The following is a 17,354-nucleotide window of genomic DNA, read 5'->3' on the forward strand; positions in this document are numbered from 1 at the left end:
GATACCTCGTCTCATAGCATTGTGGTCGGAGAAGATGCTTGATACTATTTCAGTTTTCTTAAATTTACTGAGGTTTGATTTGTGACCGACGATGTGGTCTGTCCTGGAGAATATTCCATGTGCACTTGAGAAGAAGGTGTATTCTTCTGCATTTGGATGGAATGTCCCAAAAGTATCGATGAGATTCATCTCATCTAATATATCATTTAAGACTTGACTTTCCGTATTAATTTTCTGTTTTGATGACCTGTTCATTGGTGTGAGTGGGGTGTTAAAGTCTCCTGCTGTTATTGTGTTACTGTAGGTCTCTCCTTTTGTGTCTGTTATTGTTTGTCTTATGTATTGAGGTGCTCCTATGTTGGGTTCGTAGGTATTTACAATTGTTATGTCTTCCTCTTGATTGATCCCTTGATCATTATGTAGTGTCCTTCCTTATCTCTTGTAATATTCTTTAAGGTCTATTTTTTCAGATATGAGGATTGCTACTTCAGCTTCCTTTTGCTTCCTATTTGCATGGAATATATTTTCTCATCCTCTCACTTTCAGTATATATGTGTCTTTAGCTCTGAAGTGGGTTTCTTGTAGACAGCATATATATGGGTCTTGCTTTTGTATCCATTCAGCTAGTCTTTGTCTTTTGGTTGGAGCATTTAATCCATTTACATTTAAAGTAATTATTGATATATATGTTCCTATTGCCATTTTCTTAATTGTTTGGAGTTGATTTTGTAGATCTTTTTCCTTCTCTTGTTTTTTTGACTATTAAGTCTGTTTTAACATTTGTTGTGGAGCTAGTTTGGTGGTACTGAATTCTCTTAACTTTTGCTTGTCTGGAAATCTTTTTATTTCTCCATCAGTTTTGAATGAGATCCTTGCCGGGTACAGTAATCTTGGTTGTAGGTTTTTCCCTTTCAGTACTTAATATATATCCTGCCATTCCCTTCTGGCCTGCAGAGTTCCTGCTGAAAGATCAGCTGTTAAGCATATGGGGTTTCCCTTTGTATGATACTTGTTGCTTATTCCTTGCTGCTTTTAATGTTCTTTCTTTGTGTTTAGTCTTTGTTAGCTTGATTAGTATGTGTCTTGGCATGTTTCTCCTTGGGTTTATCCTGTATGGGACTCTTTGAGCATCTTGGACTTGATCGACTATTTCCTTTTCCATGTTGGGAAATTTTCAACTATAATCTCTTCAAAAATTTTCTCATACACTTTCATTTTCTCTTCTCTTCTGGGACCCCTTTAATTCAAATGTTGGTGCTTTTGATGTTGTCCCAGAGGTCTCTGAGACTATCCTCAGTTCTTTTTGTTCTTCTTACTTTATTCTGCTCTTCAGAAGTTATTTCCACCATTTTATCTTCCAGCTCACTGATTCATTCTTCTGCTTCAGATATTCTGCTATTGATTCCTTCTAGAGTATTTTTAATTTCAGTAATTGTGTTGTTTGTCTCTGAATGTTTATTCTTTAATTCTTCTAGGTCTCTGTTAATTGATTCTTGCAGTTTCTCCATTTTGTTTTCAAGGTTTTTGATCATCTTTACTATCATTATTCTGAATTTTCAGGGAGTTTGCCTGTTTCCTCTTCATTTATTTGGACTTCTGTGTTTCTAATTTATTCCTTCATTTGTGTAGTATTTCTCTGCCTTTTTTTTTTTAAACATTGTGTTTGAGGTCTCCTTTTCCCAACTTCAGGGTTGAATTCTTTCTTCCTTTTGGTTTCTGCCCTCCTACGGTTGGTCCAGTGGTTTGTGTAAGCTTCATATAGGATGAGATTTATGCTGAGTTTTTGTTTGTTTATTTGTTTTTCCTATGATGGGCAAGGCTGAGTGAGGTGGTAATCCTGTCTGCTGCTGATTGGGTTTGTATTTTTGTTTTATTTGTTGTTTAGATGAGGTGTCCTGCACAGGGCGCCCCTGGTGGTTGGGTGATGCCAGGTCTTGTATTCAAGTGGTTTCCACTGTGTGAGTTCTCACTATTTGATACTCTCTAGGATGAGTTCTTTGGTAGCCTAGGGTCTTGGAGTCAATGTTCCCACTCCATAGGCTCAGGGCTTGCTCTTGAGCTTTGTGTGGTTCTGTATATTCTTTTCATCTGGTCAGGTTCTCCTGTCCGCCCTCAGCTCGTGTTCTGCGTGCACTTCTGTGTCTGAAGGTGTATTCCTGATTCATCCATGGAGAGAGATGTACTCCCCGCCCACCTACTCCGCCGTCCTGTCTTCAAACTGATTTTGAACATTCGTTTTGCAAGCATTTCCATCACTGAAAAAAATTAAAACAAAAAGTTTGTGATGAGTTATCAAATGCATATTGCCATTCTTGTAACTATAAATTAACTTCAAATTTTAGAAATTTCTTTTCCTTATTTCACATCCTGTAACCTTTCAAAGAAATTTAATTTCCAGTCTGTTTTGTGTCCACTCCATTCATGGAAAAAAATTTTTTTTAAAAATATAAAAAATTTAAAAGTCAACTGGCTTTCAAGGTTCAACACAGGTGACTGGAAGTCTATGGAGTTATTTTCTCTTTTTAGCTTCCTTTGTAAAAATCCCAGATTTCTGACTGATTGGATAAATGTGATTCATTTTTTTTTTGTTTTGTAATGCAACTATTTTGATGGTTGGCTTCACAGCTGAGGCGAGCCACCATTTCAAACCCAATAACAGGAGACTTGGAGACGGTACATTACAGAATTAGCAAAAGGTAAGAGATGTGTATGCTGCATATTTTGCTCTCTAATGAGTGTTTTGTACATCCTACAGGAATTATTCATTTAAGGGAAGTAGGTCATTTTCAGTCTCCAGTCAAGTCACCGCCTATTTTTAAGCATGGAAAAACTGCTTTGTGTTTCACAGGTCTTTCTCTTTAACTAGAAGTTCTGTTTTTAGTATGTAATTGGTCTATTATTTTTAGGGAGTTAATATGCTTTTCCATCTCTCTTCAGGTTAGGAATCAAATCAGGTTAGGCCAGTCCAGGAACTGGCTTAATACTTGTTTTCTTATTCCTTTTTCTTTTTTCTTGCCAAAGACAGGAAAAAAAAAAAAAAAAGGCAGCAGCCTGGATTAATCTGGGAGTAGTCTTTGTTTATGTCGTTCTCTCATATTCGTAAATATGCTGCAGTGAATTCACATCATTCTTCATGATGATTGTGTTGGCATTTGTTCATGCATCTTATAAAATAACATTGTCATTATGGAGTCATTTGTATTTCTCCTACTGGAGTTTTTATTTTAAAAAACTTGCTGACTTAAACGTTGGCAATGGAAAGAACAGAGTTATGCTTGAGATCTCTGTCTTCCAAATGCTATTACTTACAAGTTTAGTTGCCTTTTACTTCACCAGAGAGATTTAACAACAGTTATAGCTTGGTGAGAGTTTTAAAAAAATGAATTTAAAGAGACTACTAATTACTCTTTTGTCAAATAATTTGAAGAACATCAAACTTCTAGATCCGAGAAAGAACCTGTGAAACCCAGTGCTATAAATCATTTACATACAGCTTCAAATGATTTAAAAAAAAAAAAGTGAAAGGACAATCTGCAACAAAAATCCGTCAACCCATTTTTTTCTTGATTTGGAAGTGGCTTTTCTTATCGCCACTTTTCTAAATGTTTCTGCTGATTTGAAACCATTGCCTACCATCCAGACCAATCTGAACCCTTCCAATCACCTGTGGCTTGGCAAAACAAAACAAAAGCCCCAAATTGCCTGCTACGTGAGTAAGCCCTTGTCCTTTCTCTTTTTTTGTAGCTGAGCCGAGCTACAGTACATGACCCTGAGACTGGAAAATTGACCACAGCCCAGTACAGAGTATCTAAGAGGTAAGGGAGTGATGGGAAGAATTTTAGTCATATTTGGACTATTTTCTTTCTTGTGAGTCTAGTTTTCATAAAACCCATCTTATGGTTTCTAAGACCTCGGCTATTAGGCATAGGTATTTGATAACAGTGCATGACTTTTCATGATGGACATGGTTATGGGGAAGTTGATAGAGGTTTTTCAAAGTGACTTGCTAGGTTTTAAAATGCCTGCTGAGATAGCCCACACCCTACCTGGTAAGTGAAGTTGTGTTCTCATGTTTAAAGTAACAGAAGTTCCCAAAGACTCTTCATAGAACAAGGCCTATTTTAATTTGTAGTAAAGCAGGGGCTTAAAAATCTCAGGGTGACTCAGTAGCTATAGGTAGTGAGAATGACACCTTGAAAGATTACCTAAAAAGTCCTCTGTAAGTCAGTTGGTTTCAAATTCTTTGTTTTTAACAATATTTAAGAGAATCTCCTAAGTTATTGGCCGATAGGTCACTGAAATAATTTTTAATAAAAGGTCACTATGTAACTTGTAAGTATATATAACTTAATAGAAGCTCACAAAATAAATGACGTTATTTCAACAGAACTCTATCCATTTACTTATTTGTATAAATAAAGTTTCTCAGCTCTCATGAAAATAGAAGTGTCATTGAGCTGAATTCTGTCTCATTGTAGCAACAAGTAATATTTATTCACATATAATACTTAATTGAAAATAAACAAGCTTCGTCTCCTTAGGAATATTTTAATATATTTTCATTTTTTATATTTGATGATTGTTTAATTATGTTCTTTAGATTGCTATTGTTTAGTTGCTAAGTCATGTCCAACTCTCTGGAACCCCATGGACTGCAGCATGTCAGGCTTCCCTGTTCTTCACAATCTCCCAGAGTTTGCTCGAATTCATATCCATTGAGTCAGTGATGCTATCTCACCGTCTCATCCTCTGCCGCCCCCTTTTCTTCTTGGCCTCAAATCTTTCCCAGCATCAGGGTCTTTTCCAGTGAGTTGTCTGTTCACATTAGGTGGCCAGAGTGTTGGAGCTTCAGCTTCCAATGAATGTTCAGGGTTGATTTCCTTTAGGATTGACTGATTTGACTTCCTTGCTGTCCAAGAGACTCTCAAGAATCTTCTCCAGGACCACAATTCGAAAGCATTGTAATAACCCATTCTAGGAGACATTTTTTTTTTTTTGAACAGTTAGGCCTTTATGTTATAAGAAATGTATATTTTTATCAGTTTACATAAATATTTTGTTGTGGCGAAGTATAATGTGATGAATAAAAGACTTTAAATCATAAAAATATATCCCTCTTGGAGAGGGCTTCTCAGGCTCAGCACTATTGACATTTTGGATCAGATGATTGTTGTTTGTTGACTGACCTGAGGCTTGTAGGATATTTAGTAGCATCTCTAGTGCCTGCTGAATGCCAGCACCCTTCTGTCACCAGTTGTGACAATAAAAAATATCTTCAGACATTGTCACATGTCCCCTGGTAGGCAAAATTTCCACCACCATCCCTGGGAATTCTACCTCTCTACCCCTGTTAAGAACCACTGTTTTAAGGTAGGAATGGAATGAAAATGCATGTTCAAGGAAAAAAAGGGAAGACTGATGTAAAATTTTCAAGCATTTAAAAAATGCTTCATTCATGTATTTTCTTAAGTGGATGATGATGGGCATAAAATCATCATGGTATTTAGAGTCCACTGGATAAATTAAAAAATAATCATTTTTCAGAAATTACCACTGTTTTCAGTATGACAGAATTAAATTTTTTGAAACTCTTGGGATGAAAATTTTCATTTGTCAGCTAAAAATTGTGCAAAGGAGTACATAGATTTTTAACAACTAATTTAGGAGGCAGTCAAACAAAAAATAGCATTTCTCTGTAAGTCATAGCAGAAGTACTATAAAGACTATACAGAATGCATTGATTTGTTTTCTTAATTACTTTTTTAAGGCAAAGCTTTGTGTTCTTTATGTATTAGCCTTCAGCATCCCCACACACGTATTCTGGTATACTAACTGTCTGTCCTATACCGCTAGCTATCCCCTTACCCCTAATCACATTCCTGCAGTGTGATTTTGATGTTTGTTAACACTAATACAAGGTAAGGATTTGCAGTAAATAATTTGGATAGACATGTTAAACCATGATTGTAATGCTTCTGTGCATTGTATAATAATTAACCCTGATTTGTAGTTAAGTAAGCTAAATTTCCATTTATAGAACCTTTTCATGTCTAAAAAATGAACTCATCTTTTTAAAAAAATAACTAAATCCATTATATATTTTATCAGAGATTATTACATGGTTTTAGGCTTTTTTTTTAACTGTCATAAAACTAGTAAGTATCTAAATTCTTTAGATTGGACAAAATATTCAGCCCACAGAGCCACTGGACTCTTAGAAAAGTCAAATTACTTTTGGAAAGGTGATCCAAACCTTATTTTCCCCTCTTTGGAGCTAAATATTTCTAAACATTTTGAGCTTATTTTTGAAAATACTATAATTTCATAGCTCTGGATTTTTGAGAAAGGCACAGCCATACTTTATATTATATTTAACAGTAGAAGATACTTAGCCAGTAACATTAGACACATTGAAAGACTGAATAACACCACAGTAAATTCATGCAGACTTGGCAAAGAATGCAGTGTGAGTGTGTGTTTGTGTTCAAAACAACCTAGTAAAAACAGAATTCCATAGCACAGTGGTTTTCATTTTTACTCTAAAGGAAAAATTTTCATCAGTCCTTTAAAAAATAAAATCTTTATGTGAGAGGTCTAAACAGTTAAGGAAGGAATTTGCTCCTTGAAATGTCCAATACATTTCATATTTTAACAAATAAAAAGTTTTTGCTATTTTGAAAATTTAATATCTATTGAGACATTTTCTACCCATCACTGTGAATCTGAAATTTGGAGATTTCACAAGTGAAATAAATGAGTGTTTTATGTTTCCTTCATATTTTATTGCTGGAGAAGGAAATGGCAACCCACTCCGATATTCATGTCTGGAAAATCCCATGGACCGAGGAGCCTGGTAGGCTACAGTCCATGGGGTCGCAAAGAGTCGGACACGACTGAGTTACTTCACTTTCATATTTTATACCTCTGAAGAAGGCATCTCCAATGCAAAAATAGCAGAAAAAGTTTGTTTGTACTGATGTCAGTTAAAGAGGTCCCCTTTTCTCTGGGAACATCTGTATTTTGAAAGAGTCAGAAGGGAATTTCAAATATCTGTATTCTGAGACATTTCTAAGTGATTGCATCATCATCTGTGGAAGTAAAAATATGTTCATCTTCTAGCAAATAGAATTTTCTTTGGGCAGAGTATGTGTAGAAATCCATTACTGTTTAAAAAACAAAATGTTTACTCTATTGACTACCTGTGAACTTTTGGCAAATCATTTTTTGTCTTTCCAGTATTAAAAAAAAAAAAAACTAAAATTTTACTGTGTGTGTGTGTGCGCGCGCTCAGCTGTGTCTGACTCTTTGCAACCTCGTGGACTGTAGCCGCCAGGCTCCTCTCCATGAAATTTTCCAGGCAAGAATACTGAATGGGTTGCCATTTCCTTCTCCAGGGGATCTTCCCAACTCAGGGATTGAACCTGTGTCTCCTGCATTGGCAGGCAGATTCTTTACCACCACTCCACCTCAGCTTGTTACTGGAGAAGCTAAAAGTTTGGCTAAATCAAAGTAATGGAATTTTAGTTTTTGAGAAGTAATCATTCAGTTATAGGTTGTGCAGTGATAAAAGAATCCATTTGTCAATGCAGGAGATACAAGAGACACAGGTTTGATCCCTGGGTCGGGAAGATCCCCTGGAGAAGGAAATGGCAACCCGCTCCAGTATTCTCGCCTAGAAAATTTCATGCACAGAGGAGCCTGGCGAGCTACAGTCTGTGGGGTCACCAAGAGTTGGATACAATTGAGTGACTGAGCACACACACGCACACACACATTCAGACGTATACTCTGAGAAGACAGTTATGTGAGTTCGTAAGTCCAGTTAAAGTAATACATGCAAATAAACAGTTGATTGAGTGTGGTAGAGAAAGCTTCTTTAATTCTGGTAGAATCAATATCACTTCTTGGAAGTGATCTCATTTTTTACTTTGAAGTACAGATATCCTATAATATGATATTTTATTATGCTTAAGATTTAATTTACCCCATGTTAAAAAGGAGCAAATGGAGTGTAAAAATGTATTAATATTTTTAGTTTAGAGGCCAATGTAAATAGCTTTGAGTGATACCAAAATTTTTTTTTAATTTGCATAGCTTGTAACAACAACATCCCCTTCTATTGGCTAGAACAGTCCTTCTCAGATTGAGATAAATGGATAGATCCAGATGGATCTATAGTGTTATTGTATAATTGTCCCACTGAGAACCAAAGAGACTGGATAAATTCCACCTCTAGATGATTAGTCTTTCTTTGTTAATTGTGAAGCACTTATGGAAGAGTTATTGAAAGTTTTGCCCTCTGTAAGTGGCACTTTGGGCCCTGAATTATATTTTGCCTTTGCAAAAAAATCACGTAGTGGTATGCAGATTACATTAATCATGTTTTCTTTTGGCAGTTTTGTAACAATCTTAACCTTCCCTTGTGGTTCAGCGGGTAAAGAATCTGCCTACAATGCAGGACACCTGGGTTTGATCCCTGGGTTGGGAAGATCCCCTGGAGAAGGGAAAGGCTACCCACCCCAGTATTGTGGACTGGAGAATTCCACGAACTGTATGGTCCTTGGGGTTTCAAAGAGTTGGACATGACTGAGCACTTTCACTTAAAAACCTCCAAAGTGATGGTGTTTGTTTACTTGAACATGCATTCCTTAGTATTAGAAATATAGTCATGCAACGTGAGACTGTTTCTTCTTACTTAAATAAAGCATTCCAGTGATATTTTTTAAAGTATATAGTAAAAGGATAATGAACTTTTTTTTATAGCAGAAACTCATTAGAAATGAAAAAAATGTTAATGTTACTCTGCATGTACAACTTAACTCTCAGGTTCCTGTCATTAAGACCAAAAGAAATATATTTTGGGTTATCTAATGGAAAAAGAGGACACATAAAAAGACTTCTGTTTTTCTCCTAGCGCTAAACTATGTTTTGTGGAAAAAACACTGTATAACTTAGTTGACGTTTTCAATTATAATTGTACAAAAGATAGAGAATGTTCTTCAAATGATTTTTTTTCCAGGTTACAGTAAATGCTATAATTTTATATTCTAACTCAGTTAAAGCACTGAGTACTAGAAGAATATTGATATCTGATTATTTAATTTAATGTAGGAGTAAGACTTCTAGATCCTAAAGAACAGTTAACATATTACAGTATCATTGTCTTGTCATTTTTAGTAGTGTTAAAACAACTCAGCTAATTTCAACTATCCAATAAGTCTACAATAATGTTCCTGAAGACAGATTAGCAGTAATGCTTTTAAGGATGGGATGAGTAAAATGTTTTAAATGTGTTCTCCAGCTTTGGAGAATCTTACTGTATTTTGGAGAATCTTACTATATTTTAGAGAGGTTTCATATAAAAGTCATATTAAGTGAAATAACCTCCTATGTAGAACTCATTTTCCTCTCCAGTGACTATAGCAGTTTCTTTTAAAGCTGTGGTTATCAGTGACTGTGTCTCATCTAAGGCTTAATTTCTAAGCCTTCTATTAAGATAGTTTATGATATAGCAAGAAGTACAAATTAAAACTTTTAAAAAATTTAAACAATTAAAATATTTTTGCCTCTAAGATTGGCAAAGATTAAAAAGATTTATACTGTCAAGGATTTTATGAAATGGGTACTCATAAACAGTTGATAGAAGTATAAGTCACAAATATTTTTGGAGGGCAATTTGATATCATTTATCAAAATGTAAAACTCATGTAGTATTTCCACATCTAGGAAATTATCCTACAGAGATATTTGCAGAAGTATGCAAAAGGTATGCATAAGTTTGTTACAATATTGTTTGTAACAGAGAAAAATTAGAAACAACCTTTTTTAACCAGTGCTTTATTGATAGACCTTTGTGGTCATCTTGGAATTAAAGATATTTTAATATTAAAAATAAAAAGTAATTTTAAAAAGGTAACAAATTGAAATGTAAAGTGGTATAGTTGCTGTGGAAAACAGGCTGGCAGTTCCTCACAAAGTCGAACATGGGATTATGATATGATCTAGAAATTCCACTTCTAGGTATATATCCCCCCAAATTGAAAAGAGGTCTCAAACCGATTACTTGTACATCCATGTTCATAACAGCCTTATTCATGATAGTCAACAGGTAGAGGCAATCCAAGCATCCATTTGTGGATGAATGGATAAATAAAATGTGGTATAAACAAATTATGGACTGTATTCAACCTTTAGAAGGATTGAAATTCTGATACATGCTATAACATGGATGAACTTTGAGGATATTATACTAAGTGAAATAAGCCAGGCATAAAAGGACAAATATGATATGATTCCACTTACAGAAGGTATCTAGAATAGGCAAATTCATACAGAGAAAAAGTGGACTAGAGGTTACCCAGGCCTGGGAGGAGAAGGAAATGGCAAATTGTTGTTTCAGAGTATACAGAATTTCAGTGTGGGATGGAGAAAAAGGTTTGGAAATAGAGAGTGGTGATGCTTGTGCAACTTTGTGAATGTATTTAACACCCCTGAATTGCACTCTTAAAAGTGATTAAAATGGTTAATTTTATGTTGTATATTTTTTACCACAATAATTTTTTTTTAAATGAGGTAGCATTATGTGTATTAACTAGGAAATATGTCAGAAGTATTTTTAGGGAGAAAAAAGTATATGTGTATATTAAGGTGTAAGGTTGAAGGGTGGATTCTTTTTTTTTTTTTAATTCTCTCAGTAAGTTTGTTTACACACAGGAAAAGCTATTGAGAGGATATATATCTATTGGTTAATAGTGTTTTGAGACTAGGAAAGGGATGTACTTTTATACTCTTTGAAATTTTTATAATAAGTATTTCTTTTAAAAATACCTTTATTGAGGGACTTGCCTTGCAGTCCAGTGGTTAAGACTTCTAGCTTCCAATGCAGGGGGCATGGGTTCAGCCCTTGGTTGGAGAACTAAGATCCTGCAAGCTGCTTGGTGTGCCCCCAAAACAGCTTTATTGAACTATAAACCATACAGTTCACCCATTTGAAGGGTATAAGTCAGTGGTTTTTAGTATAGTTAGAGAATTGTGCCTCCATCACCGCAATTAATTTTAGAACATTTTCATTACCCCAAAGGGAAGTTTTACACTCCTCAGCCATAACTATCCAATCCTTACCCCCCTACCTGTCCAACCCTTGGCGACCACTAATCTACTCTCTGTTTTTAATAGATTTGCCTATCCTGAATGTTTTGTGTAAATGGAATCATAAACGTGACCTTTTAGTGTCCGGCCTCTTTTGCTTAGCATGTTTTCAGGGTATGGTTGAGCAATATCCTTTTGTATAGATATGCCACATTTTATCTATCTTTTGATAGATATTTGGGTTATTTCTGCTTTTTGGCTATTATGAATAATGCTGTTCTGAAGTTCATGTCTTTTGAAATACTGCTTATTTTGATGATGTCCTGTTTGTTGTTGTTCTTTGTACTTTTGAGGTCATAGCTAAAACAATGACTAATCTAAGGTCACAGAGATATACATCGTGTTTTTTTCCAAAAAGCTTTGTAGTTTTAGCTCTTATATTTAGATCTCTAATCCCTTCTGAGTTAGTTTTTTTTTTTATTATAATGTGAATGAGGTAGGGGGTTCATCTTTTCTTTTGCACATGGTTATCCTGTGTCCCAGAACCATTTGTTGACTATAACAAGCATTTGTTATAGTCTTGTTAAATAAACAGGCATATTATAATGTTGACTATAACAAGCTTTTATAATTTTAAAACTATAAAGTGAAAGTGATAATTTGCTAAAATGGTAAAAGTGAAGGTGTTCTTGAGAACAGGAGACTTCAGGCTAAAGAGTTAAGTAAGCAAGGAGTACCTGGAGAATGCTTGAGTGAGGAGAAGAGTTTCAAGAGGGATAAACATTGTGAAATGTTACTAAAAGAGCAAATAACTGTGAGAAAAATCAGAAAATCTTGTTTGATTTAATAACAGCAGGATTATGAGTGATGTTAGCAAGAGCAGTTTCGATGGAGTGATAGAGATTAAATCTAGATTGGAATGGATTGAGAAGTGAGGAGTCTGTGAAAAGGTTGACTTGAAGAGGGAGGAGAAAGAAGTTGGTAGCTGGAGAGAGAAAGAATTGAGGGAAAGAATTTGAAAATTTTGCTTATTTGTTTAATGGGAAAGTCTTAAGTGCTATTAAAAGCTGTGGGAGGAATTATTGAGAATGGATGTTGATTATGTAAGAGAGAGAAGGGCTAATCAATGATTCATGATTCCTGAAATGGCAGGAGATAATAGAATCTAAGGCAGAGGATTGGCCTTAGATAATGGAGAGAAATCTCCTCTTGGAACTGGAATGAACTAGAATGAACTGTGTATCAGGAATAGATTGAATGGTTTCTGTTTTGTCTTCTAAGTAGGAGATATGTTGTCCACTGTGTGAAGGGGGAGTCATGGGTGGGCTGGCATATAGAATAAAGGAGAGGGTAAGGCCCACTTAGAGTTAGTGTTCATGAATTTTTAGTGGAATGTATTTGCCTTATTTCATTATTTTCTCCAGTAGAATTTGGTAATACAGGTATAAGCTTGGAGAAAAGAAATTCATTCAGAATTTTTGCCAGAGAGTTGAATTTAGGCTTTTATCAAGAATGCTGTTGAAGGACTTCCCTGGTGGTCCAATGGATGCCACGCTTCCATTGCAGGTGGCATGGGTTCAATCCCTGTTTGGGAAACTGAGATCTTGCAGCCATGGCACTACTAAAAAAAATTGCTGATGCTGTAGAAATGATGGACCGTAGCTTGGTGAGAGGAGTGAAGAAAGAAAAAGTCTATTAGACTGGGAAAAAGCATACATAAAGGAGAGAGTTGAATTTTACAGTACCATTTTATTGAACTATAGTTTCCATACCATAAAATTCATCCTTTAAAGTATGCAGTTCAGTGGTTTTCAGTCTTTTTAGCTGTGCAGTCATCACCATTATCTAATTCCAGAACATTTTCACCACCCAAAAGGAAATCCTGTATCCATTAGCAACCGTTCCTTAATTCCCCCTTCAATGGCAACCACTAATCTACTGTCTATCGATTTACCTGGACATTTCATGTAAATAGAATCATAATGTGTGACCTTTTGTATCCGATTTATCTTTAACATAATGATTTCAAGGTTCATCCGTGTTGTGGCATGTATCAGTACTTCCTTTTCATGACACAATAATCCATCTTATGGATATATCACATTTTATGTATCTGTCCATCAGTTGATGGACATTTGGATTATTTCCACTTCTTGGCTATTAACAATGCTACTGTGAACATTTATGCACAAGTTTTGGTATGAACACACAATTTCTCTTGGATACACATACCTAGGCATGGAATTACTAGGTCACTCTATGTTTAACAATTTGAGGAATTGCCAAAGTGTTTTCCAGAGTGACTGCACTAGTTTCCCTTCCTACCAGCAATATATGAGGCTTCTGGTGACTTCACGTCATCACCAACACTTGTTATTGTCCATCTTTTTGATTACAGCCATCCTACTGTGTGTGTTGGGTATCTTTTAAAAACTTTTTTATTTATACAATCAGTACATGAATTCTTTTCCTTATGAAATATTAGCATTATATAAATCAAGCTAAAATCCCTAATCTCCACCCTGGCCAGTTCCTATACCTTACCTAGAAGGAACAGTTGTTTTTAGTTTGATGTATATATTTGTTTCATATATATATATTTTTCAAAATTAACAAGAAATTCTCCGTGTAGATAGCCCTTTATAGCCTTCTTACATTAACCCACCTGTTTTCATGAAAACTCTGTAATAAATGATATTAATTTTTTCCCTTTCCAACCTCGAACTGTTGAATGTAACATCCTTTAACATCAGTAAAAATCGTATCAAAGAAGCAAATCAACTAAATGATTATAGATAAAGCCATAATATTATGGCTGTATATTATGGCTTTTAAAATGGCCTTTATGTATTGAAACTTAATCAGTAAAACTAGTATTTTCTTCATGTTTTTAGTGCCTGGCTGTCTGGCTATGAAAACCCTGTGGTGTCACGAATTAATATGAGAATCCAAGATCTGACAGGACTAGATGTCTCCACAGCAGAGGAATTACAGGTAGGTAATCACATTATTCTTAAACTTCTTCAAAAGATGCTTCACATAGAGAACTCTCCTCAATGTTATGTGGCAGCCTGGATGGGAGGGGAGTTTGGGGGAGAATGGATACATGTATATGCATGGCTGAGTCCCTTTGCTATCCATCTCAAATTATCACAACACTATTAATTGGCTATACTCCAATACAAAATAAAAAGTTAAAAAAATTTTTTTAAAAAGATGCTTCAGATGAGATTTTTCTGTCACTGTACAGACAGTATTCAATTTGCATACTTTGTGACTGTAAAAGTGCATATATAGGCTGAAACCATGTACACTGATCTTAATAATCAGTGGGAAAACTTGAGATTGTTCTGGGACCTTTAAAATTTTTTCTCAAAACATTAAAAACTCTTACTGTTGAGTATAAATTTCTAAGGAAATGAAAAATATGTAATACTAATATTTATTAATACACTGTTTTTCATAAATAATTTTTTCTTTCTGTTTTCAATTCATATACCATAAAATTTACCCTGATTTTAGTATTCACATGGTTGTACATCATCACCACTATTTTCATCACACCGAAAGAAACCCCATTTAAGTAATCACTGTCCATTCCCCTGCTCTAGTGCCCCTGGCGACTGCTTCTCTACTTTCTATGAATTTGCCTATTCTAGATATTTCATATAAATGGAGTAATACAATATGTGGCTTGATATATTTGGGTTATTTTACTTAACAATGTTTTTAAGCTGTATATGTATTGTAGCATGAATCAGCACTTCATGCTTTTTCATGTCTGAATAATACTCTCTTATTGGCGACTTAGCATAGCATAACATTGGATATACCACATTTTATTTATTAGTTGAAGAACATTTGTTTCCACTCTTTGGATATTATGACTAATGCTATGAACATTGGTCTACAAATTTTTGAACAGATAACATTTAAATTCCTCTTGGGTATATATCTACTAAAGGAAGTGTGCTGGTTCATGTGTTATCTTTAATATTTAAGGAGCTGACAAACTGTTTTCCCAAATGGCCAAGTGATTTTACGATCCCACTGGCAATGTACAGGGTTCCATTTTTGTCTCATCTTTGCCAACACCTGTTCTTGCCCATTTTTTTAAATTAAGGTTATACTAATATGTATGAAATGCTATTTCATTATGGTTTTTATTTGCATTTCCCTGGAAAACCACTAGACCATTCAGGTATGACCTAAATCAAATCCCTTATGATTATACAGTGGAAGTGAGAAATAGATTTAAGGGACTAGATCTGATAGAGTGCCTGATGAACTATGGATGGAGGTTCGTGACATTGTACAGGAGACAGGGATCAAGACCATCCCCAAGAAAAAGAAATGCAAAAAGCAAAATGGCTGTCTGAGGAGGCCTTACAAATAGCTCTGAAAAGAAGAGAAGCAAAAACCAAAGGAGAAAAGGAAAGATATAAGCATCTGAATGCAGAGTTCCAAAGACTAGCAAGGAGAGATAAGAAAGCCTTCCTCAATGATCAGTGCAAAGAAATAGAGGAAAACGATAGAATGGGAAAGACTAGAGATCACTTCAAGAAAATTAGAGATACCAAGGGAACATTTCATGCAAAGATGGGCTTGATAAAGGACAGGAAAGGTATGGACCTAACAGAAGCAGAAGATATTAAGAAGAGGTGGCAAGAATACACAGAAGAACTGTACAAAAAAGATCTTCATGAACCAGATGGTCATGATGGTGTGATCACTCACCTAGAGCCAGACATCCTGGAATGCGAAGTCAAGGAAGCATCACTACAAACAAAGCTATTGGAGGTGATGGAATTCCAGTTGAGCTATTTGAAATCTTAAAAGATGATGCTGTAAAAGTGCTGTCCTCAATATGCTAGCAAATTTGGAAAACTCAGCAGTGGCCACAGGACTGGAAAAGGGCAGTTTTCATTCCAATCCCAAAGGCAATGCCAAAGAATGTGCAAACTACCGCACAATTGCACTCATCTTACATGCTAGTAAAGTAATGCTCAAAATTCTCCAAGCCAGGCTTCAGCAATATGTGAACCATGAACTTCCAGATGTTTAAGCTGGTTTTAGAAAAGGCAGAAATAAAATTGCCAACATCCACTGGATCATCAAAAAAGCAAGAGAGTTCCAGAAAAACATCTATTTCTGCTTTATTGACTATGCCAAAGCCTTTGACTGTGTGGATCACAATAAATTGTGGAAAATTCTGAAAGAGATGGGAATACCAGACAACTTGACCTGCCTCTTGAGAAACCTGTATGCAGGTCAGGAAGCAACAGTTAGAACTGGACACGAAACAACAGACTGGTTCCAAATAGGAAAAGGAGTACGTCTATGCTGTATATTGTCACCTTGCTTATTTAACTTATATGCAGAGTACATCATGAGAAATGCTGGGCTGGAAGAATCACAAGCTGGAATCAAGATTGCCAGGAGAAATATCAGTAACCTCAGATATGCAGATGACACCACCCTTATGGCAGAAAGTGAAGAGGAACTAAAGAGTGAAAACGTTGGCTTAAAGCTCAACATTCAGAAAATGAAGATCATGGCATCCGGTCCCATCACTTCTTGGCAAATAGAGGAGGAAACAGTGGCTTACTTTATTTTTTTGGGCTCCAAAATTACTGCAGATGGTGATTGCAGCCATGAAATTAAAAGATGCTTACTCCTTGGAAGGAAAGTCATGACCAACCTAGACCTCATATTAAAAAGCAGAGACATTAATTTGCCAAAAAGATCTGTCTAGTCAAGGCTATGGTTTTTCCAGTGGTCATGTATGGATGTGAGAGTTGGACTGTGAAGAAGGCTGAGCGCCGAAGAATTGATGCTTTTGAACTGTGGTGTTGGAGAAGACTCTTGAGAGTCCCTTGGACTGCAAAGAGATCCAACCAGTCCATCCTAAATGAGATCAGTGCTGGGTGTTCATTGGAAGGACTGATGTTGAAGCTGAAACTCCAATATTTTGGCCACCTGCTGCGAAGAACTGACTCATTGGAAAAGATCCTGATGCTGGGAAAGATTGAGGGCAGGAGGAGAAGGGGACGACAGAGGATGAGATGATTGGACGGCATCACCGACTCAATGGACATGAGTTTGGGTAAACGCTGGGAGTTGGTGCTGAACAGGGAGGCCTGGCGTGCTGGGGTTCATGGGTCTCAAAGAGTTGGACACAATTGAGTAACTGAACGGAACTGATTGCTAATGATGTTGAGTATCTTTTCATGAACTTATTAGTTATTTTTATATCTATGAAAGTA

General features: G+C 35.7%; 1 protein-coding gene across 3 annotated transcripts in view; it reads left to right on the forward strand.

Moving 5' to 3' along the window:
- P4HA1 (prolyl 4-hydroxylase subunit alpha 1) overlaps window positions 1-17,354 on the forward strand; it is a 105,918-nt gene that overhangs the window by 74,997 nt on the left and 13,567 nt on the right. For 2 of the 3 annotated variants that reach the window (XM_070364429.1, XM_005910146.3), the window contains 2 exons: window positions 3,745-3,815; window positions 13,983-14,082. In XM_070364429.1, coding sequence (XP_070220530.1) covers window positions 3,745-3,815; window positions 13,983-14,082 — 171 coding nt within the window. Of the gene's footprint in view, window positions 1-2,625; window positions 2,697-3,744; window positions 3,816-13,982; window positions 14,083-17,354 lie in introns of all 3 variants that reach the window. The other variant, XM_005910145.3, reaches the window with a different exon arrangement.

Source organism: Bos mutus, chromosome 28 (assembly GCF_027580195.1).
Source record: "Bos mutus isolate GX-2022 chromosome 28, NWIPB_WYAK_1.1, whole genome shotgun sequence".
Lineage (NCBI taxonomy): Eukaryota > Metazoa > Chordata > Mammalia > Artiodactyla > Bovidae > Bos > Bos mutus.